The 22,742-nt window shown below is 31.2% G+C and overlaps 2 protein-coding genes, 1 long non-coding RNA gene and 1 pseudogene across 5 annotated transcripts; 2 read left to right on the top strand and 2 right to left on the bottom strand.

Moving 5' to 3' along the window:
- Positions 1-955: 955 nt before the first annotated feature.
- On the top strand, positions 956-6,462 carry LOC103834027 (annotated as a pseudogene).
- Positions 6,463-10,170: 3,708 nt separating this feature from the next.
- On the bottom strand, positions 10,171-11,863 carry LOC103834026 (probable serine/threonine-protein kinase PBL20). Its single transcript, XM_033278161.1, has 4 exons — positions 11,403-11,863; positions 11,086-11,325; positions 10,863-10,985; positions 10,171-10,755 (listed from the first exon to the last, which is right to left on the bottom strand). Exons 1-4 carry the CDS (start codon positions 11,814-11,816, stop codon positions 10,342-10,344), a joined length of 1,191 nt encoding a protein of 396 aa, XP_033134052.1. The 5' UTR covers positions 11,817-11,863; the 3' UTR covers positions 10,171-10,341.
- LOC103843446 lies at positions 11,821-16,821 on the top strand. 2 transcript variants are annotated; one of them, XR_004450570.1, is made up of 3 exons: positions 11,821-13,714; positions 13,804-13,853; positions 16,106-16,821. It is a non-coding gene; the product is annotated as an uncharacterized LOC103843446 (long non-coding RNA). The 2 variants fall into 2 exon arrangements; XR_004450569.1 differs by lacking the exon at positions 16,106-16,821 and having other exon boundaries at positions 13,804-15,664.
- On the bottom strand, positions 14,158-21,829 carry LOC103834024 (coenzyme Q-binding protein COQ10 homolog, mitochondrial). 2 transcript variants are annotated; one of them, XM_033278163.1, is made up of 5 exons: positions 21,512-21,829; positions 20,732-20,927; positions 20,507-20,638; positions 20,072-20,214; positions 14,158-14,354 (listed from the first exon to the last, which is right to left on the bottom strand). In XM_033278163.1, the coding sequence occupies exons 1-4, from the start codon at positions 21,787-21,789 to the stop codon at positions 20,092-20,094; spliced, it is 729 nt and encodes a 242-aa protein (XP_033134054.1). In that variant the 5' UTR covers positions 21,790-21,829; the 3' UTR covers positions 14,158-14,354; positions 20,072-20,091. The 2 variants fall into 2 exon arrangements, with proteins under 2 accessions (XP_033134054.1, XP_009108337.1); XM_009110089.3 differs by lacking the exon at positions 14,158-14,354 and having other exon boundaries at positions 19,919-20,214.
- Positions 21,830-22,742: the final 913 nt, after the last annotated feature.

The following is a 22,742-nucleotide window of genomic DNA, read 5'->3' as shown; positions in this document are numbered from 1 at the left end:
AAGAAGATAATTTTATAATATGCATCGTAATGTTTTCAAGTCAATAAACCTTCTACTTTTGTCTTATGCATCGTCGGTAGGTAGCGGCTTATTACAAATCAAAGTCATAGACGATATGCATTTCATACTTTTAAGCTTATATTTTCAATAAAATTAAATTCGTTTTGTCTTATATATTTCCTTTGTCGAACTAACCTGGAAGGATCAACTTTAACGGAAAGCTATTTCTAGATCAATCCTCAAATAGCATTATATATACATTCATGTATTTCATGTCCTTATCAGATATTTTAGAGCAAGATGAATCAAATATGTGAAAAAATCAGATGAATAACGGATCATCCCCCAACACTGTCTGTTTATGGAAACCAAATGGTGGTAGCAATGTAGCATGATAATAAGAGGAGAAATTAAGGTAAGGAGTAAATGCATCAGTTTTGAGATAAAAATTTGTTAGAAATTAAGGTTTTGAATGTTACATACTGCACCGCATTTAGTAGTAACAAAATTCTATAGTTATTCTTGAGTTCAGGGTGAATCTCTAAGTTCACCAACCAATAGAATTTCGTTATTTCATATTCGATATCTTTTAGAAAAAAAATACAAAATATTGTCAAGTTATTTTGTATTTTAAAACAAAAAGATAAAAAAAAAAATAATAATAGTAATTACAAAAGGAAATTTTTTTAAAAAATATATTTTTAACGTTATGAGCAAAAATCTAATCCCTAAACCCTAAATCCTCGATAAAACCTAAACCCTTGGATGAATCCTAAACTCTATCAAAAACACTAAACCTTAAATCCTAAACCTTAAACCTTTGAGTCTTTTATTGTTTAGTGTTTTTGATTTAGAGTTTAAGATTTATCCAAGGGTTTAGGGTTTATCCAAGAGTTTAGGGTTTAGGATTTATCCAAGAGTTTAAGGTTTAGCATTTAGGGTTTAGTGTTTTGCTGACGATGTTAAAAGAAAATTAAATTTTTTTTTGTAACTACTACTATTTTTTATTTAATTTTTTTATCTTTTTATTTAAAAATATAATATAATTTGATAATATTTTATCTTTTTTTAAAAGATATCAAATATGAAATAACAAAATCCTATTTGTTGATGAATCTATAGGGGGCGCACTTAAGAATATGTCAAATTTATATATACTTATTATGTATTTATATATTTTAATTTGTTATCGCAATTCAAATGTATTCTAGTTGTCATGCATGTTGTCATTCGGACCCAAGTTGTCATTTGTTTGATCAGGTAAAATTAATTTTGTTTTATGCACTAATTAAAAATTCAGGACTTGATTATTCGTGGATATCTCCTGAAAGATTATTTAAACATCGGTCCATGCACTCACATTTATCAGAAAAAAAAATAAACATTATCAAAGGGCATGTTGGGAATGAAATCTTAGACTGTCTATCGGTGGCATAGGGACAAAATTTAAATTTATTGTCATATGTATATTGTATACCCTTTGTATATGGTATGTTGATAAAATGGAGTTAATGCTTACAACAACAAAAAAAACTTCAATTATAACCTTTTCCAAAATTATATAATAAACAATACATATGTATTTATGAAAAAATTGAAAATCACTTTTATAATCGAAACTATAAATAGTTCATCGCAAAAAAAAAAACTATATATGTATGCATTTATACGTTGGGTCACTTCAAGTCCACATCCTTTGATAACTCATGTTAATTAAGGTCTGCTTACCCCCTAGAATTAGTTGGACACTGCAATAATATAAGCATTTGATGTTAATGGAACAAAAACTATATATGGGTCTCAATGTAAAGTTGTATGCCCTGTTCTTTTGGGAACGATAGTTTACATTGTCATCAATCGTCTTGTATTGGATATTATACTTTCCAAAATTTTCCTTTAAATATTAATCTTATCACGTAAACAAAATTAGCTTCACAGAAAATATATAGAAATAAACAAAAACATTTTTCAGGTATTATATTCAATAAATTCTTAGGCAAGTAGCCACCAAGACCGTAAAGCATACAAATGTTCGGTATAATTCCAAATAATTGAAAGGAAAAACAAACAAGTGGCAACGAGATTTACGTTTTGATTTTAGTTCATGTTATATTCTCTCCATCTTTTAAATTCATAAGCATCGTCTTTCGATTTATATCGTACCATTTTATCAACAACTAAATCAAGTAGCTAGCTGCCTTTTTTGCTATAAATATGAGCATTTTTTTTGACTAATATAAATATGAGCATGTTATTTCATTTTATTTTTCATTCTCATGAATAAATATTATATCAGTAATAATAACATGCACATCTTTCAGTTTCAACCCGACTACCCGAGTGTCATTTTCACATATAAATCTGAAAACAAATAGGGGAATATTTCGATACATTATTGTTATTACCCTCATTAAATATTGATATGTGATAGATGATATCTACGTTGTAACAAAAAATGCAGCTGAAATTGATAGTTTCCTGTATATACGAAGAAAAACGAAAAGGAAATTGAATGGAATAAATTCATGTTTCACCCAACCCCTTTATTAGACTCTTAAAATGTAATTTTCTCAAAGGGAACAGAGAAGAAAGAGACTTCTCATTCACCTCATACCTTTGCCATCTTTCTCTCTATCTCTTCCTCTATCTAACTCTTTGCAACTGTTTTTCTCCTCTCACCAAGAACAAACATTTATTAAGCTAAGAAAGAAGGAAAAAAAAAACTTTTAGTATAAGATTATGCCCCCTTTTCCTCCCCAAATATCTATCAAGATTATATTCTCAGACTGATTCAGTTCTCTCTTGTCATGGAGCTTTTCCCTTCACAACCTGACTTGAACTTGAATATCAGCAGAAGAAGAGAAGAACAAGATGATAAAGAACAAGAACAAGTCGAAAGGAGATTAGTGTACCAGAGTAAAGCCTCAGATTCAGTCAGAAACGCTTCTGGCCATCTCATCAACACTGTCAAATTCACTTCAAACTATGAACCCACCAAGATTTATATCAAGAACACAACGAATCTCAAGATCAAGATTCGGGATCGATTTTGATGGTAAGCCAAAATCAAACCCTTGGCCACTACTACTACTCTCCGAGTCCTCCTTTCTTCTTCAGTGAAGTCAACGGTCAACACGCAAACCCTAATTATAGTTATAAGCTTCACCACCGTCAAGCTCAGCCGCAGCCACAGAGATGCACGGCGAAACGAGGAGTAAGGGCTCCGAGGATGCGGTGGACGACGACCCTTCATGCCCATTTCGTTCGTGCTGTTCAATTATTGGGTGGTCATGAAAGTATTGTCCTTTTTCACAATTTCCTTTTGTTTTTCCATTCTTTTTAAGCTGATAATATATCTGTCTCATCTTTAACAAATTGAATGGGATCTTTATCTGTAATGATTATATTCCTTCTGTTTTTTGTGTGCTTTTGATTAATATTCAGGAGCAACTCCAAAATCAGTACTTGAACTGATGGATGTGCAAGACCTCACATTGGCTCATGTTAAGTCTCATCTACAGGTAATTTCCCCATTAGTTTAGACTGCACAATGTATAATAGTATATAATCACACTCTACTTTATATTTCCTTGTACTGTATTTGAATATGCAAATAAACCGAACCCACAGTAATTAAGGAAATGACCAAATATTTGGTGTGATTAATCGTTTTGGTCACCACCACGTTCATAAAATATGTACCAAAGTGAAACAAGAAATAATAACAACAACAAAACATAGGAAAAGGAATCAAAAGCTAGATATAGCCAAAAGACTAAGAGTCTTTTATATATTACTAAGAGATGCAGAAGAAAGAGTAAAGTACAAAGAAGGCATCATTCGTCAATGATAATATGTTCTTTCTCAAGATTCATATATATGTATACATATATGTATATTAATGATTCTTCAATGACAATATAAAAATTACTTTTTGCATATTTTGACTATGGTTAAAACCAGACACGTAGACCCATGCACATACCCCATCTCTATGTATGGCCTGTACATTGTCATGAATCGTAAATGCTTTCTTTTTTACACTGCTCTCTTTTTCTTACTTTATCCATCTCTGTCTGTGTGCGTGCATATACACCCAAAAATATACATATATATATATATATAGAGAGACATGTATACACACACGTGAATAGAAGAAGTTATGCACACGTATATATATATTGATCAACATAACCTATTCTAATGAGTTATGACCCCTGTTCGAAAACGCGCCCGTGGAGTCCGATTACGCGGCGTCGAAGCGCTCGGCGGAGGTCCACCGTGGCGATTTCACCATCCTCGGCCAAAAAATCGGATTGATCAAAAAGTTCATTCTTTTTGAAGTTTTAGGTGTTTAAATCGCATTCTGAAAGGTTGATCTATGAGTTTGATGCATAAACAACAAGAAAAGCTCATAAAATATGTAGTTTTTGACGAATCTGTGATGAAGGCGGCTGATATTTTTTTTGCAGAAAACCTAATTAAAACGCAAGGAAGAAGATGAATTAATTACAATTATGCCATTCACTTAAAAAACGCACAAAAATAACTAAAATGCGTCTTATGGGCTTCGAACCCGGGTACATATAAACCGACGCATGCCCATTTACCACCCGGCTACGTTACTTTTACATGTATCTCTCCCTACTTAATAACTATATATATATATTTGTTTAAATTTTAAAATAATAATTAAAATTACTCCCCGCGTATACACCGCTTAATCCCCGATTTTTTTGGTAACTCGCTAGGCCCGGGGTTACCGCCCGACTAACGCCTAGCATAGTTTTGAACAGGGGTTATGACTATCATTAGTATGGAGTATTTAATAGTCTTGTAACCAAATATATGATTTTTAGATGTACCGGACCATTAAATCTACTAAGAAGCCTACAACATCACCAGGTTATTTGATTAATTGTTGTTTAGATTTCAATTAATTCATCTTTTATATTATCAAATAATTGATAAGTGTGTGTGTGTATAGGGCAGTCGGATACTTGTGAGAATGGATCACAAGTAAAGAGTGAGAGACAAGCCAGAGATCTCCAAGGTCTATGGAATAGCTCCTCACGGTATGATATATTTTAATATTAGTCTTAGTACTAATTATATTTGTTTTAGTTTATGGTGTTAATTTAGTTTTGTCGGACAGATCGATATACTTACATTTGCATCATATGATAAACTTAACACCTGTTTAGTTTTGTTAATTTAGTCCAAAATCATTTACATTATTCCTTTTTAACGTGATAAAATTGGAATGTCTGTATAACAGTGAAGCTCGGCTCCATTTAAAGGCAAATGCATCAGGTCTAGACGTTTCATCCAATAAGGTATCAACTTTTCAAAAACTTAATTAACCGGCAGGCATTGGAATCGAATGGGACTGAAAAATTCAAGGGTGAAAAGGAAAAAGAAAAAGTTAGTACAAAGGATTCAAAGTTACCTTTTTCTCTTTCATTTGGGTAATTAAGAAGTTTTTTTTTTAAATGTCTCAAAAGCAGAGAAAAGAAAGACCTTGGGGAGATAAGATATTTATTACTTTATTATATCTATCAAAAGATTTCAAATATAGTTTACTTTGACCTCCTTTTTTTTCTTCAACACCGATTTTTTACTTTGACCTCTTCAACTAGAAATCAAGCGGGAAATAGACGCAAATATTTTGTGACATAAAATGAACTCTTCATTCACATTTTTTTTTATATCCAAACTGTTATCAGAAAGTGGATCAAAGATGTGAAAGCTATGAACTATTGTCGTCGGATTCGTCAAGCCTCACATGGACAAGACCAGAGACTGAAACTCCCAATCTCGATTTCACTTTAGCTACACCAAACCTTCCTTTCTGATTACTCTATTTATACGATAAAACATAAGAAATGTTAGTCTGGTACAAATATATATAAATCTTAAACTCTCAAAGTGTTTTGCTAAAATTTTGGTGCAACTTTTAAAGTTATGCTTGCGTTATCAAAAAATATGAAATAAAGTTTGTTTTTCGAGTAAATATATTTGTTCTTTGAGTGTAGCTACTCCTCTGAGGTGTGGTCTCTTCTTATGGATGGACTATTACAGACTTCTTTTACTTCGAAATGGTCTGAGCTATTGGTTTTAATCATGGATAACAGCCGTGATTTTCACAAACTTCCTTACTCGTTATACACTGCAAGCCGCCATTCACTTATTTTGGAGATAAAGAAATGAAAGAAGACATGGTGCAATAGTCACTCCTGCAAGAGAACTTGGAAAACTCTTGGATCGTCAAGTAAGGAACATATGCTGCTCTATTCAACAATTGGGAGATCAAAAATATGCTGGAAGCTTATTTCGGTGGTTTGCCACTAGATGATTATATTTTTGAGTTCTTTATAAACAAAGTTAAAAGTGTGCCAAATTCAAAAACATGATGCACTTGTTGTAAAAAAAAACTATTTCTTAAAAAAGAAATTTAACATATATTCAAATATATATATATATATATATATATTTGAATATATTTGAATATATATATATATATATATATATATATTTGTTCTTTGTCCTATAAACTTGAGATGCTTTCTTCACGGGTCGTCAACTTTTTATATGAATACTTCTTTTTTTTTGTCTGCATACACAGACTTCTTGTCGCGAAAAATCGAAATAATAAAAGGAATATGGAACAAAATTATTTGGTCATCATTACAGCGATGAAAAGCTCACGTGTCTAAGTCGATCTGCTTTATTACTGAACACTTGGTTGTCTGTCAGACCCATTGGACGTTGACCCGCCAAAGACTTTTTCCTTCCCATATAATTATTCGATATTAGGTAAAGACAAAAAAAGAGAATAAAATCCATCCACAATTCTAATAATCAGCGGGATTTCTTTTGGCAACCAGAAAAGCATACATTAATAAAGAACACACACTTTAATTCATATAGTGAAATCGTCCATTTAACACAATATTGCAATGGCTTATGGCTGCATCTGAATTTTCTTTATATTTGTTCTTTTCTTGGTCTAACTTTTTACTTGTTTGCATCCAAAAGTATATTGTTTATGGTATTTCATGTTTCATGCATCTCTTTTGATCAAAGTCAGTTAGAACACATATATGAGTAAAAAAAATACCAAAACCAAACTAATAATATGTTAGGACTTCTAAGATGCAACAAACTCAATATAAATAAAACAAAAACAGAATGTAAGCAAAAGGCGAACCCACAAATATAAAATCAACATATTAAAATAATACCAAGGGTGTGTTGGGATAGTGATTTAATGCTTGGAGTTGGTTATATTGTGCCGCTAGTTCGATTCCCGTTGAAAGGAATATTTTGTGCCCAAAATCATAAAAACGAGGGTTCAGGATCCGATAAAAAACAAAAAAAAATGTTGCTAGGAAAAGAATATCCTACGAGATACTTAAAAATACTCGGTACTAGCGCTGACTGGTTTTAGGCTTATGAAGATTATTTGGACCGATGGCCTTGTATACCTCTTGGTTAACAAAAAGAAACTTAAAATTGAAATAATAAACTCTATGAGTTTTGTATTGGGTTAATTTGCTAGCTGACTATAATGGGAAAAATATTAGCTTTGTAGTAAGAAGGTAGAGAGAGATAGGAAGGGAAAGGAAGAGAGAGAGAGAGAGTTATATGGTTAGATGATGAAATATAGTTTTTTTTTAGTTATAGGGTCAAATTTCCCTTTTGTATTCTTTCTTTTTTTTGAAAATGGAAACATTTTTGGAGAAAAATATTTGTAAAAATTAGATGTTTTCTATTTTCTATATATTATTAGTTTTACTATCTTTACTGTCGTTTTTGTTAATTTAAGATAATTTTTTCATAAGAGTGTTCACTTTTTATTGTTTTAATATATGTGAAAGTAAAATATATTTAATTAATTATTTGAAAATGAAAGTGTAATTTTATTTGGAAATTTTAATTTACAAATGCAGTTTCTTTACTGTTTTCTTCTTAAAAAAGAGAGAGAAAGTTTACAAAAAAAAAACGTTCAAACTAATGCACTTTTTTTGTTAGCCAAACTAATGCATTACTAGGTGATTTTCCCGTGCTCAAACAAAGGTACAAATATTTATAAAGATAATATATTATAATTAATTGATATTAACTTTTGGCTTTAACTAAATTTATAATTTATATGTATAATTTGTTTTGATAATATTATATTATTTTAATTAGACTATGATTTTGGATATGTTATATTTAGTCGGTTTGGTTGTTTCTGGATCAACAATCGATTTGTTTATCACCTAGGTATGTTGGATTGCATCTATTTCTCCGAACTCGACTATAATATTTTATTCTAAATATAGTAAATTTTGTTTAAATTCTTATTTGCATTTAGATTGGTTGTTTTTTTAGATATGTAAATATATTTGGGTGAATTAGTAAGATGATGTATAACGTAATATATATTTTTCTAAAAATTAAATAAAAAATAAATGAAGTTTTTGTTGAAAATTACATAAATGAATATAATGATAATATTCTGAAGACTCATACATATATATAAAATTATATGGTAACAATTAGTTAATATTTTATTTTTATTTATTAATATATTTTGAGTCATCCTATAATTAATATGTATAAAATAAATATATTATTATTATTATAAATTATATTTTTTAATTGTGGGTAGATCCTTGATTTGGGATATAAATTGGATTAGTCGAGTCACATAATTTTTTTCAAATTCAAACTTAAGTAAAATTATTTTTTATTCTAATTAATTCAAATCAAATTAGTTTTATTTCTCGGTTATAAGTATATTTTTGTTCTGTAAAAATACATTTTAAACGGAATAATACTATTTTGTGAACTTTTCTTTTTAATGAAATCATATTTTATATACATATATTTTCGTTTTTAAATTCGTTTTTAAACTTTATAAATGTTTTCTTCTTATCAAAGTCCTACAAGGAAGCTTCAACAACTCAGAGATTGTTCATGTACCTCGGACGGAGAATAAAAGGGCGGATAGCTTAGCACGTAGTGTTAGGAAACAATCGTCTTTCGTCGTTCACATGGATGCAGAGTTACCGATTTGGTTTACAGAGTCAAGTTGAGTCTGTGAATGTCTTGTTGTCAAAAAAAAAAAAAAAAATGTTTTCTTCTTATATATGTTTTGGAAAAAAAATAAAAAAAGAAATTAAACAAAAAAATTAATAATAATATTTTAATTCATTAAAGGTATCTCTGTAAATAACTGTTGTAAAAATTAACGTGAGCATAACACGTAGGAAACTGACTTTACTATTTTGGACTATTTGAGCTAATTATTTCGATAGGATTTGCAAAATGTGACACATCCAAGTTGAGTAATAAAAACGTTTTTTTTAATTGAAACATTACAAAAGAAAAACACAAAATTTGATCAACCTATGAAGAAAAACGTTGGTCATTGTCAAGGACAGATCTGTAAGCACTGACAAAGGAAACTGGAGCATGTGGTGAGAGAAGCCATTGAAGAGAAAAGAAAATGAAGAAAAAGAGAGGTCACTTTCCCGGTGATGAAAAACTCCGGACAGTAAGAAAAAGACGCTCTGGGGCATAGGAGATCTCTGTCAAAGCATATCAGAGCAGAGGCGAGAAGAAAACAGAGGTGAAGAAGAAAAGTTGAAGACAGTTTCGAGATGGGTTTTGACAGGAGCTGTTTTGGTATTTATAAAGCCACATAGATCATACTGAAGGTGTATATTGAAAGAGTACATGTCAGGAAAACCAGAGAAACTTTCGTTGGTATTAATGGAATTGAAACGAAGCCATAATCATCGTTACTTCCTGGTCAAGCAATCTCTGTAAAACCTGCAATTTTAATCCAGTAAAAATCAGTTGCGTGGATGCTATTTTAGAAGAGGGTTTCGTCTAGAAAAATGAGAAACAGATGATGATCAAGCTATCTATGGAAATAATCATTTCATAGAATCCATATCAGTTGACCTTTTATCATTACAAGCTAAACTTCATCCGGAATTTAATCTGTAATTTGAGAGTAAGTCATTGTTTCTGCACTTATAAACTTGAGTTTTACTGTTTCATGGAAGGGTTTCTAGAATCGGGTTCAAGGCACTTATAAACTTGTGTCAGTCTTTGTTTGATTGTATGAACGTACGTGGTTTAAAAATACATCTTAGTTTACTCCAAAAGCAATTTGTTAACGAAACTCTTTTGTTATAACTTATAGTTGGCTTAGCATTACTACAGTACTACTTGGACTTCTCTCACCCTTCATATTTATGCACATTAACCACATCATTTTGTTTTGAAAATAAGGCAAAGAAACCATAATTATTCTCCACTACTCTAAAGAAAGATAATCCTCTATGCTCTCATAACCCCTCTGGTAGATTCTCTAATAGAACTTTTCATATCTCCGGTATTTGATTCTTCAATGATCTTACTAAGACTTTCAACGACAAAAGCCATGGTGGGCCTCTCTGTGTCGTTCTTCTTCAGACAAAGATCAGCCAGTTTAGCCACTCTCGTGACCATAGCAACTGGATACTTGCTTTGCAGCTTCGAGTCAACGATCATTCTAAAGCTTTTGCTATTAACTGGATATAGTTTGACCCAGTCTAGAAGAATCTTTTCAGCCGAAGGTTTCATTCGCTCGAATGTTCGACGACCAGTGATGATCTCGTAAAGAACAACCCCAAAGCTATATACATCGCTGTGTTTCCTGAGATGTCCGGTTTCTACGTACTCCGGAGCCGCATAGCCTTCGGTTCCGACTCTCTTTTGAGAGATTCATGAAAAAATGAAGAAGAGGAAGTTGTTACTTGTGAAAGAAGCAACTAATAATATATCGAATTTGTAAGCTAGATATGAGAAATGTTACTTACTGCGGTTGTAACATGAGTATTGTCTCCTTCGGGACCTTCTCTAGCCAGACCAAAATCCGATAATTTCGGATTAAAATCATCGTCCAAAAGCACATTTGATGATTTAAAGTCTCTGTATATTACCTGGCAAAAAAAAAAACATTTATCTACCTAATTCCACATTAAAACAGTCAGAGGGTCTGTTTTTTTTTTTTAAAAGGGTTTTTTGTTGATTAAAAGTCACCTGGATTTCATGTAAATAAGCCAATCCTTGAGCTGCACCTAGCATGATCTCAAGCCTTTGTTTCCACGGCAAAGTTGGGGTTCTTCGAGTGAAGAGATGATCCTCTAAGCTTAGATTAGACATCAACTCATAAACCAAAAGCCTCTCTGTGTCCTCTGAGCAATATCCTAAGAGCTTCACTACGTTTGGGTGATTAACAACGCCTAATAACTGAACCTCAGCAAGCCATTGCTTGTGCCCCTTTCATTACAAACAGAGGATCTATACTATCAAAGATCGAACTCTATCTTTTTGCATGAGTGAAGTTAATTATTTACCTGTTGACTTTGTTTTTTGAGTCTCTTGACGGCGACGGTATGTGGAATAAAATGAGAATCTCCATTGGTGGGATTGTTAATGGTGGCTTTATAAACATTACCAAACCCACCTTCCCCTATCTGAAACTTTCTGTCAAACCCACACGTGGCTTCACTGAGTTCCTTGTAAGAGAAAACCCTCAGGTTTCGATTTTGCTGCCTTTCTGTGTACAAGTCTCTTATACTTGTTGGAGACGGCAGAGATCTTGGTGTTGGGAGAATTAACGAAGTGGACGACGTTTGGTTCTTTCTTGTTGTTGATAATTCTGGAGCTGACTTTTGTAATAGTTCTCTTCCTCTTTTGTCTTTGTTTTCTTTCTTGAGATCTCTTCTTGATTTAGGTTTCTTCGACTTGAACATGAACAGACAATTCATGTTCTCCTTTTCCTTCTTGATTTGGTTGTATCTTTATTGTGTAAACCTCTTAGATACAAAGATAAAGCAAAGCAATATACTTTGTAAGAAAACTTAAGGAGAGAGACAAGAAAAGCCAGATGAGATTTTACTTATATGAGGGAACCCTCAAACGGTTTTGAAAGAGATGAGTCACCCAATCAGTGGAAGAGTAGATGTGTATGAACACAAAGAGAGGACAAAGAAATGTGAAAACGAGAGATAGTAAAGAGTTAAGTAACAGACTGAAACTTTTCTATCTATGGTAACACAAGTGGATGGACAAAAAATGTAAGATTCTTCTTTATGAGATTACAGAGTTCTTTTATTAAAAAGAAAAGAGAAATAAATAAATCAATAAATCGGCTACGTAGAAAAGTAAACAGAGATAAATAGTAAACAGAGAGGACCAGAATTATTTCATATTTGACTTAACCGAGACCAAACCAAATTATATATGGATATACACTGAGACAGAGACCAAACCAAACTCTTACTTCTCTTCTTTGCCTATGTTTCTTCAATGTTTTACTAAAAGAATACTATGACTGATTTTGCGTCTATACATAAAAATGTGGTTCGTTTCTTTTTGTGTTGTGTGAAAAGAAATTAGGAAATGTAAATATCAATTATTGTACGTATAATACCAATTCAAAAATTAGAAAGACCGTGATAGCTTTGATTAAATAAAGCTATAGGCTTACAAGTTCATGAAAGTGAAACTATATAGAAGCGTGTGATAATTGTCAAGTCAATGGTATCAATGTATTTATTGGATTGGGTCATAGACTCATAGCATTTATTAAGAAACTCATAGTTATGCGTAGTTGTTGCAAAGTCAAATTTTATTATTTTTTGGACCTTTTAACTTCGGACTAGGTGATGACCCGCGCCCTGCGCGGGGTGAATAGTCTCTGCGCGGGGTGAATGATCTAAAAGAGATTATACATTTTAACCTATAGTTATTGAAAAGGTAAAACAAAAAGTGGCATATTATACTTGGTATAGATTAGCAGAAGTAACGTTTGATATAATGATTAATTCAAAGAAAACCAATTTGGGATTGGAAGTTAATTTACTCGATGTTTCAGTTAAAAAACAAGTTTACTGGAGTGTCCGGATAACGATAATCTTATTATGGTCGAGAAACAGTAATTGTCCTATTATCAAAGTTGTATCGTTATATTTTAGTAAAATTATACTGATTCCGGAGTACATAAAATTTATAAAAGAATAGAAATAAATTGAAGTAAATAATATTAGGTCGGAAAAAAAAGTAAATAATATGAGTTTACAAATTTAGTGGGGTGATTAGGACTCGAATTTGTAAAAGAGGCCTATTATTGAACTTTAATATTGATTGTGACTCAAAATACATATGAGTCTCTTTTAATTTATCTTTTATTTAAAAAGGTGTTTTTACTAAAAAATCTCGAGGGGACACGAGATAAGGGGCTACGGTTAAGCCTCTCCGCCCGATCTATCTTCTCATCACCTGAGAAATAAACATATTTCATTAACTAAGCTCAATCCCAATATATAAGAAGATTAAAAGCTGAATCGAGTAACTCAAGTCTCAGGGAATTTGAACCGATGAATTGTAGATCGACAAAGGCCCTATCAACAAACCTCCTGAATATTTGTTAATTTCTAGATGCATCGAGGACACAGTAAGCTTTCAATATAATCACTTATAGTCCCCATATTATTTGAAGTACTGTATTTTGTCGACTTCGTGAAGCCGCAAGTGGTATATCTTAGTGAAAAGAAAGAGCTGGAAAAGACTCCTGCAATTAAAACCGGATAAGTGTGTACTGACTATCGCTCCTGACAAAATATCTCCTGAAGTTTGTTTAATTCGTTGACGCAGCGGTTACATGGTAAGATTTCAATTTATATTCTTATATAAATCTGAATGATCTGAATTACTGAATTGATTATAAGATTATTTATTTGGCGTTTATTTTAGTTTCCATTTACATGAAGTCGCAAAAGGTGTATCACATTCATCGTGGACAGGTTAGATTCCGACCTTATCGTTTATGGGTAATATATATTGCTTGAAATTTATTAACAATCACATGGAGGATAAAGTTGATACTTGATGATAAAAAGATAGTAGTAAACTTAAAATAAATAGTCGTTATCAATAAAAGGCAACAATTGCATACTGAAATAAAATATAACTCCAAGAATGATCATGAACATACCAACATAGAACTTTGGATGAGTTTATATACACATAGACAAAATGAGTTTATATACACATAGTCAAATATCATGAACATACCAACATAGAACTTTGGATGAGAAAGACCAAGAATGATCCAACGGAAGTTGGCTAGACAAATGTAGTTACAATCATTGATCAGTTCAATCTTGGAAACAACATATGATTCAGATAACTTGATATGTTAGGTGTCAAGGAAAAATTAAACAGAATCTTAGAACATTGTTGTCTCATTAAAGGATCAAACTGTGAAACCAGTCCTTTCTAACCGATGTATGGATTTTGTCTCCCTACAATATAATAACAAATGAAAGCATCAGATAATAAACACATAATTTGCTTACGATTTAAAGAATATACATCATAAGAAACCTAACTTTTTCGTCTACGAAAACCATTCAATGGTTTCTCCAGTAGGAGCCAAGTACTACTTCCAAAGTTTTATGACATTCACCATAATCTTCTACAAAAACTTTTTGGCTTCAAGTCAGAAATGAAATTCATGCTTAATATATTTTTGCTAGTTTTGAAACGTGTAGTTTGTGATATTGTAGCTATATGGATGATATGATATATATATATATATATAGTAACTGATAGGGTTTTAACCCACGAGATTTGAAAAAATAAATAATTTTCGCCATAAAGCAATATTACAAATCCCTAATTGTTAGTAGATTTCCAGACAAGTATAGAAAGTAATATACACATAGGGATAAAATTAAGGAAGTCTACATTAAGAATGACATATTCTTTAAACTGAATCGGAAAATTTAAATTTCCAAATTTAATGTCTGTCAACATTTATGTTAATTACGTAATCAAAAAGTCTTGTAATCAAAATTAAGAGATAGCCTAGAAAATTTTAATACAGTTTCACCAATTTTTGAATGTATTTTACTATCACTCAAGATTGCTTATAAATTTTTTATATACGACACTTTGATTTTACAATATAATTTTATTTATATTTTCCAGTTTCAAATTAAATTTTACTCACATATATAATTGTCTCTAAATAAACCAAAATAAATTTCACAAACCAAATAATTATAGAAGAACATAATTATGAATCGTTTATACATTCCAGACCTTAAAAAATGTCATGTATCATTCATAAATCGTAGAATATTCATATTATAACAATATAAATCGTATATATGGTCAAAATATCATTTGTGACTATAAATATCAGATAATCCTATTAATTTCGCATAACATTATAATCTTAGATTTCCAGACATTATAGAAAGTCTTATATGCAAGGAGCAAAAATAAAGAAAGTCCATAATAAAATGATATTTGACTTTAAACTTAATCAGAGAGGAATGATATAAATTACCAAATTTATTGTCTGTTACCATTTAATATAATTTCGAAATCAAAAAGTCTTGTTGCAAAATTTAAGGGATTGAAAAAATTTAATATGAAATTCCTTTTCAGATGTATTTTACAATCACGCAAGATATTCAATAGATTTTTTATAGACGACATTTTGATTTTACAATTTAAAAAGTTTATATTGATGCTATTAAAATAAATTCCCAAAAAAAAATCATGTATCCCATAATAATCCAAAAATATTAATCAAAATAGATGTCACCTAAAGAAGTTTTATAGAAGAACGTAATTCTGAACCGTTTATATTTTCCAGTCCTAAAAAAGGTCATGTTTTATTTATGAATCGTAAAGAACATGAATCTTATAAAACATGAATCGTATATATATAGTAAAAACCTCAACAATTTTTATTAAAACAAAATTATGTATGATAGCTTCTATGAAATAATACAGCATACACATCGAAGAATCCACTAATATTATACTAAAAATTTGTAAAATAATGAAGCATACACATCGCTCAATCCACTAATATTATGCTAAAAATATAGATAACTATATTTTACCGTTCTTTTTGTGGCTATATATGTTTTGTTCGATAATTATTAAAATCCATTGAAGTGAGTAACTATACCTTGAAATGGTTCATGTTATATATGCAAGGCTTCTTCTCACTGATCAAAGAGAGATAATGTTGTAGGTCATAACCATCGGTTACGTCTCTCTTTGACCAATAGAAGAACGAAAGTTAGCTTACTGATGTTTCCACGCAATTGTTATCTCGGGTATTGTCTACGTTTTTAGTAATGCAATAACAACTCATATAGTATAGTAATATAATCTCTTCATATTATTAAATTTAATGAGCAATGGCATTATATGTAATTAGTCTAGGCAATAAAGGGCTATTTAATAAAGGGTGTGAGAATGATTCTCATGATGACACATAGGAAATGGCATTTTTGTTAATCACACATGGTGATAAGGTTAATTGTTTAAAATGCTCCTCAAATAATAAAAAAGGGATTTTGTAGGTATCCTACTATATAAAAGGGACTAAATCCCTACTTTCTAAGCCTTGCCACATGGGCAAAATATTGTGAACCAACCAAGATGCCATGTCATCCGGACTTGAGTTTGAGTTAAAAAAAATAAGTTATTTTCGGAGCCCATTCGACCCATTTCGAAGCCTATTCCCGAGCCACTCTCTCATAAGCATAATCCCGTGTTCTAAACATCATGTGTTAATTTTTTTAAAACACTCATATCTTAGAAATAGTTTAGAAAATATCTTTATATAAATGTTTTTTTCTTGAATAATATTTAACTATATTTTTTTGTATCTTCTTAACTTTTATAATAAAAATATTGTTTTCAGATAGCAACAAAATATATATAAAAATAATCTTATTTTTAAATTTTTGATAATTTTATTATATTATTTTAGAATCAATTATTTAATATTAATATAACATATAAATTTTATATGATTAAAATAAAATTCGTTTTTAATTATATATAAAATTCATTAAGAGTATTGTTTTAATTAACACATTAGCGAATCAGTTAGAAATTAATAATAAATCAATAACCTATCTAAACGTCTAAAACCTAATAAAATATGAAAAATAAGAAAAACTAACTAAATTTTAATATAATATATATATAATATTAATTAAGGGTATTTTTTAAATTAATAAATTAGTGACTTAGCTAAAAATAAATAATAAATCAAAGATTTAGCTAAAACCTAATAAAAACATGACAAATAAGCAAATTTACTAAAATTATGGATAATATGAAATATGATTGATTATTTAATATAAAATTAAAATAAGAGTTTTGTTAAATCAAACATAAGTTTGTCGTATCGGTGTTACAAAAAAAAACAATAATTAATAGTGTCGTAGGAATTATGTATTTTCCATTAGCGAATAAAATTGAAGCAGATTGTTGGAGGATATTTCAACGTATAGACGAGATTATGGAGATTGATATGGGAGTTGAAGTAACGGACACAACTGTTCCTCCGCAAAGAAACGCTCTTGCTAGACATCCTGGATAAAATGAAAGAGACATATATGAACTTGGCTTTGTGTTAATGGATGGTGACTTTCCAATGCTGTTTGGAGCAAGGGCCAATATACACGCACCAAATCACCACTGCAAGCGGAAGCTGATGGTTTGCTATGGGCAATGCAAGTGATACTGAAGTTTGGACACAAAGAGATGATCTTTCAATCAACTGTGAACAACTGGTTATACTCATTCAAAAGGAGGAAGATTGGCCTGCTTTGGACTCGGAGCTAGACGAAATACAGGCTGTATCTAAATAATTTTCTGAACTTTCTATTGCTTATATTCTTAGATCTTTAAAATTCTGTACGAATAACCTAGCAAAAGGTGTCCGATCACGCACATCTCGATCAGCTTTTGTAAACCCTTTTGCACCAAGTTGGCTAGCCCCACAAGTTAGCATGAGGGTGCCAAAAAAGAGAATAAAGTTAAAAGTGAAACTAAATATTCCAATGAACAAATTTATCAGAAGTTCATATTTATGTGGATGTCTATATGGGACAAACAATTTTTTTTAGACAATTATAGAATGTAGTCACGAAAAATCAATCTTAAAATATATAATTAAAAAAAAACCATTTAAACAAATCATCAAAATTTTTAATATTACAGCAAATAAGAATATAAAGACCAACTATATTCTCTTCATGTATAATGTGTTGTGGTAAGATTCAAAAAAATTAACTTACTTTACAGTAAGGAAAAATTAGATTTTTAATTTCAAATTTACAGTAAAAACATAACATTTTATAAAACTAAACAATTGACATAATAGTATAAAAATATAAAAAAAAATTAAAATACCATCCGCGCGTAGCGCGGACAAGGACCTAGTATGTTATAATGATAGAGTTTTAAATCAAATTATCGATATTAAGAAACCTCAATAACAGGGCTATGCAGCACTCCTTAGTTTTGTATAACAAATTTAAATTGAAAAAGAAAAGAAATTCCATCAAAGTTTGACGAAATTCCATCAGAGTTTGACTTTAAAACCATGTGATTTTGATAATTTGGGAAAATCATGAAGCAAATTTTCTTAAAAGAAAAACGCATTTCCACTTCCGTTTCTTAAAGCACCCTCATTCCTAAACATGAAGAGGGGTTCTTAATAACTAATTAAAATGACAATATAAATAGTAAGATTCTAAACCATGAGATATCTTTACAATAGTTTCTCGTATTAGCAAGGAAGATGCTCTTACGTTCTCTTATTCTTCTCTTCACCTTCCAACAAAATGCATCACTCACTCCGTCAACATTGAAATTGATTCTATAATAAACAAACTATCCATCACCTAATTTTTTACATAGCTTAAGAAAATTTATATTTCACTAAATATAATCATATCTTTTGTATTTTTCAAGTAAAAACTCTATATAGCACATATAGGCCTGGAACTTTTATCCGAAATCCGGATTCGATTCAAAAATCTGGATATCCGGAGAAGCCAAATCCGAATCCGGATACTAAAATGTTGGATCCATCAAAACCGAATCCAGATCCGAATATCTTGATTTTTTAGTCCGGATATCTGAATCCGTAAATTTTATTAATAACTATTTCAAAAATAGTAATATCTATATATAAAAACTAATTTTATTTAATATATTTTCATTTTTATAATAGTATATATAAATTTTATGTAAATTTTGTAATATTATGCACATAAATAATTAAAAAACATTATATATATTTTTATTTCTAAATTATTGTTAATATTTTATATATATATTAATATTATTATTTTATTTATTCTAAAGATCCAAATCCGGATCCGGATATCCGCCGGATATTATAATTTTTAGAAGGATATCTGACACTTATCCGACATTCGGATATCCGAGAATCCCGGATCCGGATAAAGATAGTAAAATAATGGATCCACAGGATAAAGATCCGGATATCTTAAAATTGCCCGGATATCCGATCTGTCCCAGTTATATTTTTTCCTCATTAGGTTAAACTAATAAAGATTTAAACTTTTAATTTAGAATACTGCATTGAGTATCCATTTTCTTTTAGATAAAAAAATCTCAGAATGAAATGAGGCTAGTAGTAAGTGGATGGAGTGTGATTTTCTTTTCTTTTCAAGAACTAAGATGTATTTAAACCACATACTTAGTACATCCATAAAATCGAATGTGACATTGGTTTAAGGCAGAGACTAACACACCGCACTAAGAAAACATGACTTTATTTGAGTTCAATGGTTAATGCACTTTTGACTAGATTTTGACTGGACTTAGGCAAATTTAAGACTTTTTTCCAAACCGTCTAAGACTTTTTGCATCTAATTGAATTCCCCACTAATTTTTGAAAGCATAATCCAACAAGTTATGTCATTCACATACGTTTGCATGTGTGGTGTCATCATCAAAAATATATACACCAAAAATACTGTTGTTTGAATGAAAAGAAAAGTGACTCCCAAAAGACGAGAAATATGGATGTATTTATTTTCAGCTTTTACATTAAACAAACATCTAATGTGTTTAATCTTCTTATGCAATAGCATTCATATATGAAGGAAAAAAATGAAACAAGCTATAGCGTAATCGCTCTCTACCAAACAAGATGTAAACTAACCTCAGGTTGTTACTTCTATCTCAAGCTCTATGCCCAAATGCGTTTTCATCCATTCGAACTCCTGGACCATACACTAATCTGCATCGGTCACTAAATGCCCCCATGAGTCTTGTTGCTACCTCCTTCAAGAACATCGAAGCCACCTTCAATAAACAAAAAGAAAGAGACATTCTTTAAAACTACTATAAGTCTATAATCAATATTCACCTTCTGAGTAACCAATAAAAGAAACAATCATTTTTTTTTCCTTTTCGCAGATATCTTTGATTATTTTCTTACTATAACAGCTATCAAGTTTCAATCTTTAAATGACCAAAGGAACCATATTAATTTCTGTAGATTGTTAACAACCTACAAGTCTCAATCAGGAACAAAGAAATCAGATTTTTCTTGTAGGCTACAAGAAGTGCAGAGGCTTTGTGAAGTAGTTTTTACCTGGCGATAGAGCGGTGAGTTGAACTTGAAATCGACAAGGATAGAAAGGTCGCAGGTTCCTGGAATTGGTCCTGGCTTAAATTGCCAGAGGTTTATCAAATGGTCAAACAGGCCGGTGTCCCTCGCTGTTGTCTGAAAAAAATCGGATTCAGATCATGTCGTAAGATTCATTACACTCTCAAATCCAACAAACAGAAAGCTGGCAAAAAAAAAACAAGTCCGTACCTTGATCCATTTGGGCCTTTCGAACTCAACATGAGAAATGTAACTCTCAACAAGAAACTTGAAACCAATCTCAAGTTCTGCATCGAAAGACCCATCTGGGTACTCTTTAAGAACCTCGGAGCGTTGACACCAAGGCACAAACCCGTGGTACAAGTCTACGGCTAGAACTACGTTAAACAGTTGCTCCTGAGAATACCTGAAATTCAATCTTCTTTGCGTTAAATCATGAACCTCAAATCACTGTGTTATTAGAGATCAACCCATGTGTTTCCCACAATTTTGGATTCTAAATGTATAGCTAAGAAAGAATAACGATAAAGAATCTCTGACACAGCAAAGCCACATACGCAAGTTCACAGGGAATAATTCACATTATCATATGTCTAAGAAATGAACTCATAGTTGGTCATTCAAAACAAGACAAACACAAAGGCAAGCCCCATTCCTGCATAATCAGATGCTCTCTTTTTTTAATATCATGAGAACCATTCTTTACACTGTTTGATACAATGAAGAGCAAATTAAGGGTTAAAAGTTTCTCTAAAAGGTGAGGTGGGCCATTTCATGGAAGAGGGGATAAAGAGAGACTCTATGTAAACACTCATACAATCATTCATGGTGACAGCATCTTACAAATAAGGATTACTCACATTCATACAACCATGTTGACACAGTGTTAATATTCGTAGTTCATAGTTGTTTGGCTTGAAACACACAAAGGCAAATCCTATCGTATCGTGTAGAATTAAGAGTCTCAGATGCTAGTTAGATGAAAGTTACCCCAAGACACGTCGCTCTTGGTAGATCTTTGATAACTCACCACCACCACCACCTTCTTCCCCATCTCCGCATCCCAGAAAATGCCGTCTCTGAAACACGCTCCTTTTGCCGAAAGAGACTCTTCTAGCATCACCATAAGAAGAAGAGTAGTTGCATCTCTCGACGCCGCAAAGGGACCCGAATCGACGTAATTGATTCGATATGCAACGAGTGATCGGACTCCTCCTGATTGCGTTTCGACGTGAAATTAAGGCAAACAAAGCTCTAAACGATGGCATTGCTCCAAAGGCAAGATTCAAGAAGCGGAAGGGTGAAACTTCGTATCGGGATTAGATGCTGTAGAGAAATCAACCAATCACAAGGCCCTCTTCCTCAGCAATCGAGACAGCGCAATATGCTCGGATGAACACACACACTTTTGACAAAAGCTTCTTCTCAGCTTCAATCCTGAAGGGCCCAGTATGGCCCGTCTATTGTTGGGCTTCGATTTGGGCTGCTATCAAAATCCTGAGAACACACAGAACATGAAGCTTGCTAGCTGATTTATCTGATGTAATTGTGTTCACAAATAAGAGGCAAGTATGGTAAAATTCTACTTAAAACCTCATATATTTTTATTAGTTTCGACACTATGGTAAATACTTAAAACATCATATATTTTGACTAAGTACTTTAAACTTCATATGAATTTGCATAGTTCTCTTTAGTGTCTAGTTAGTAGTAAAAGTTTGAGAAGTGTGTGATTAACATGTGTTCAAGAAAATGTTACTAGGTGATGTTTGATCTTTTTTATGTTTTTCCATCTTATCGTTGCTCACACTCGGTGGAATCAAACTTTATGTTCTTGTTAGATGGTTGGAAATGATGCTAGTGTGAACATTTTAGCCCACCTACGTTTTCTAGTTTTCTCTGAGAATCAGCAATTCAATAAGCATTTGACTCTAGAGAAAAATGCTTTAAATTTAACAAAGTTATTATGGGTGAGTATTTTACTAAATATTTATTCATAGAAAATAAAACTGAACTAGAGCTTGACCCGCGCACCCGCGCGGGTATTCATTTTTGGTTTGCAAAAAAAAATATTTATCTTATATAAATGGTAATATATGTTTTTAAAATTTTTATATATATATATACTAAATAATTATTTAATATATTTCTAAACACAATCATTTTAGAATTTATAATAAATAATTTTATTTTATTTTTTTGATCCGTCAACTATTACAAC

This window comes from Brassica rapa, chromosome A08 (assembly GCF_000309985.2).
Source record: "Brassica rapa cultivar Chiifu-401-42 chromosome A08, CAAS_Brap_v3.01, whole genome shotgun sequence".
Classification (NCBI taxonomy): domain Eukaryota; kingdom Viridiplantae; phylum Streptophyta; class Magnoliopsida; order Brassicales; family Brassicaceae; genus Brassica; species Brassica rapa.
This window is presented reverse-complemented; position numbering and strand designations above follow the sequence as displayed.

Bases quoted from the DNA above. Each gene is read 5' to 3' on its own strand.
- LOC103834026 (XM_033278161.1), bottom strand. From the start codon at position 11,816: ATGAATTGTCTGTTCATGTTCAAGTCGAAGAAACCTAAATCAAGAAGA. The intron at 11,326-11,402 runs GTAAATAATTAA...TTGTAATGAAAG, and splicing joins TCAAAAAACAAAGTCAACAG to GGGCACAAGCAATGGCTTGC. The intron at 10,756-10,862 runs GTAAGTAACATT...ATCTCTCAAAAG, and splicing joins ATACTCATGTTACAACCGCA to AGAGTCGGAACCGAAGGCTA.
- LOC103834024 (XM_033278163.1), bottom strand. From the start codon at position 21,789: ATGCCATCGTTTAGAGCTTTGTTTGCCTTAATTTCACGTCGAAACGCA. The intron at 20,928-21,511 runs GTAACTTTCATC...ATTGAATTTCAG, and splicing joins CAAGAGCGACGTGTCTTGGG to GTATTCTCAGGAGCAACTGT. The intron at 20,639-20,731 runs GTACGGACTTGT...GATTTTTTTCAG, and splicing joins AAAGGCCCAAATGGATCAAG to ACAACAGCGAGGGACACCGG.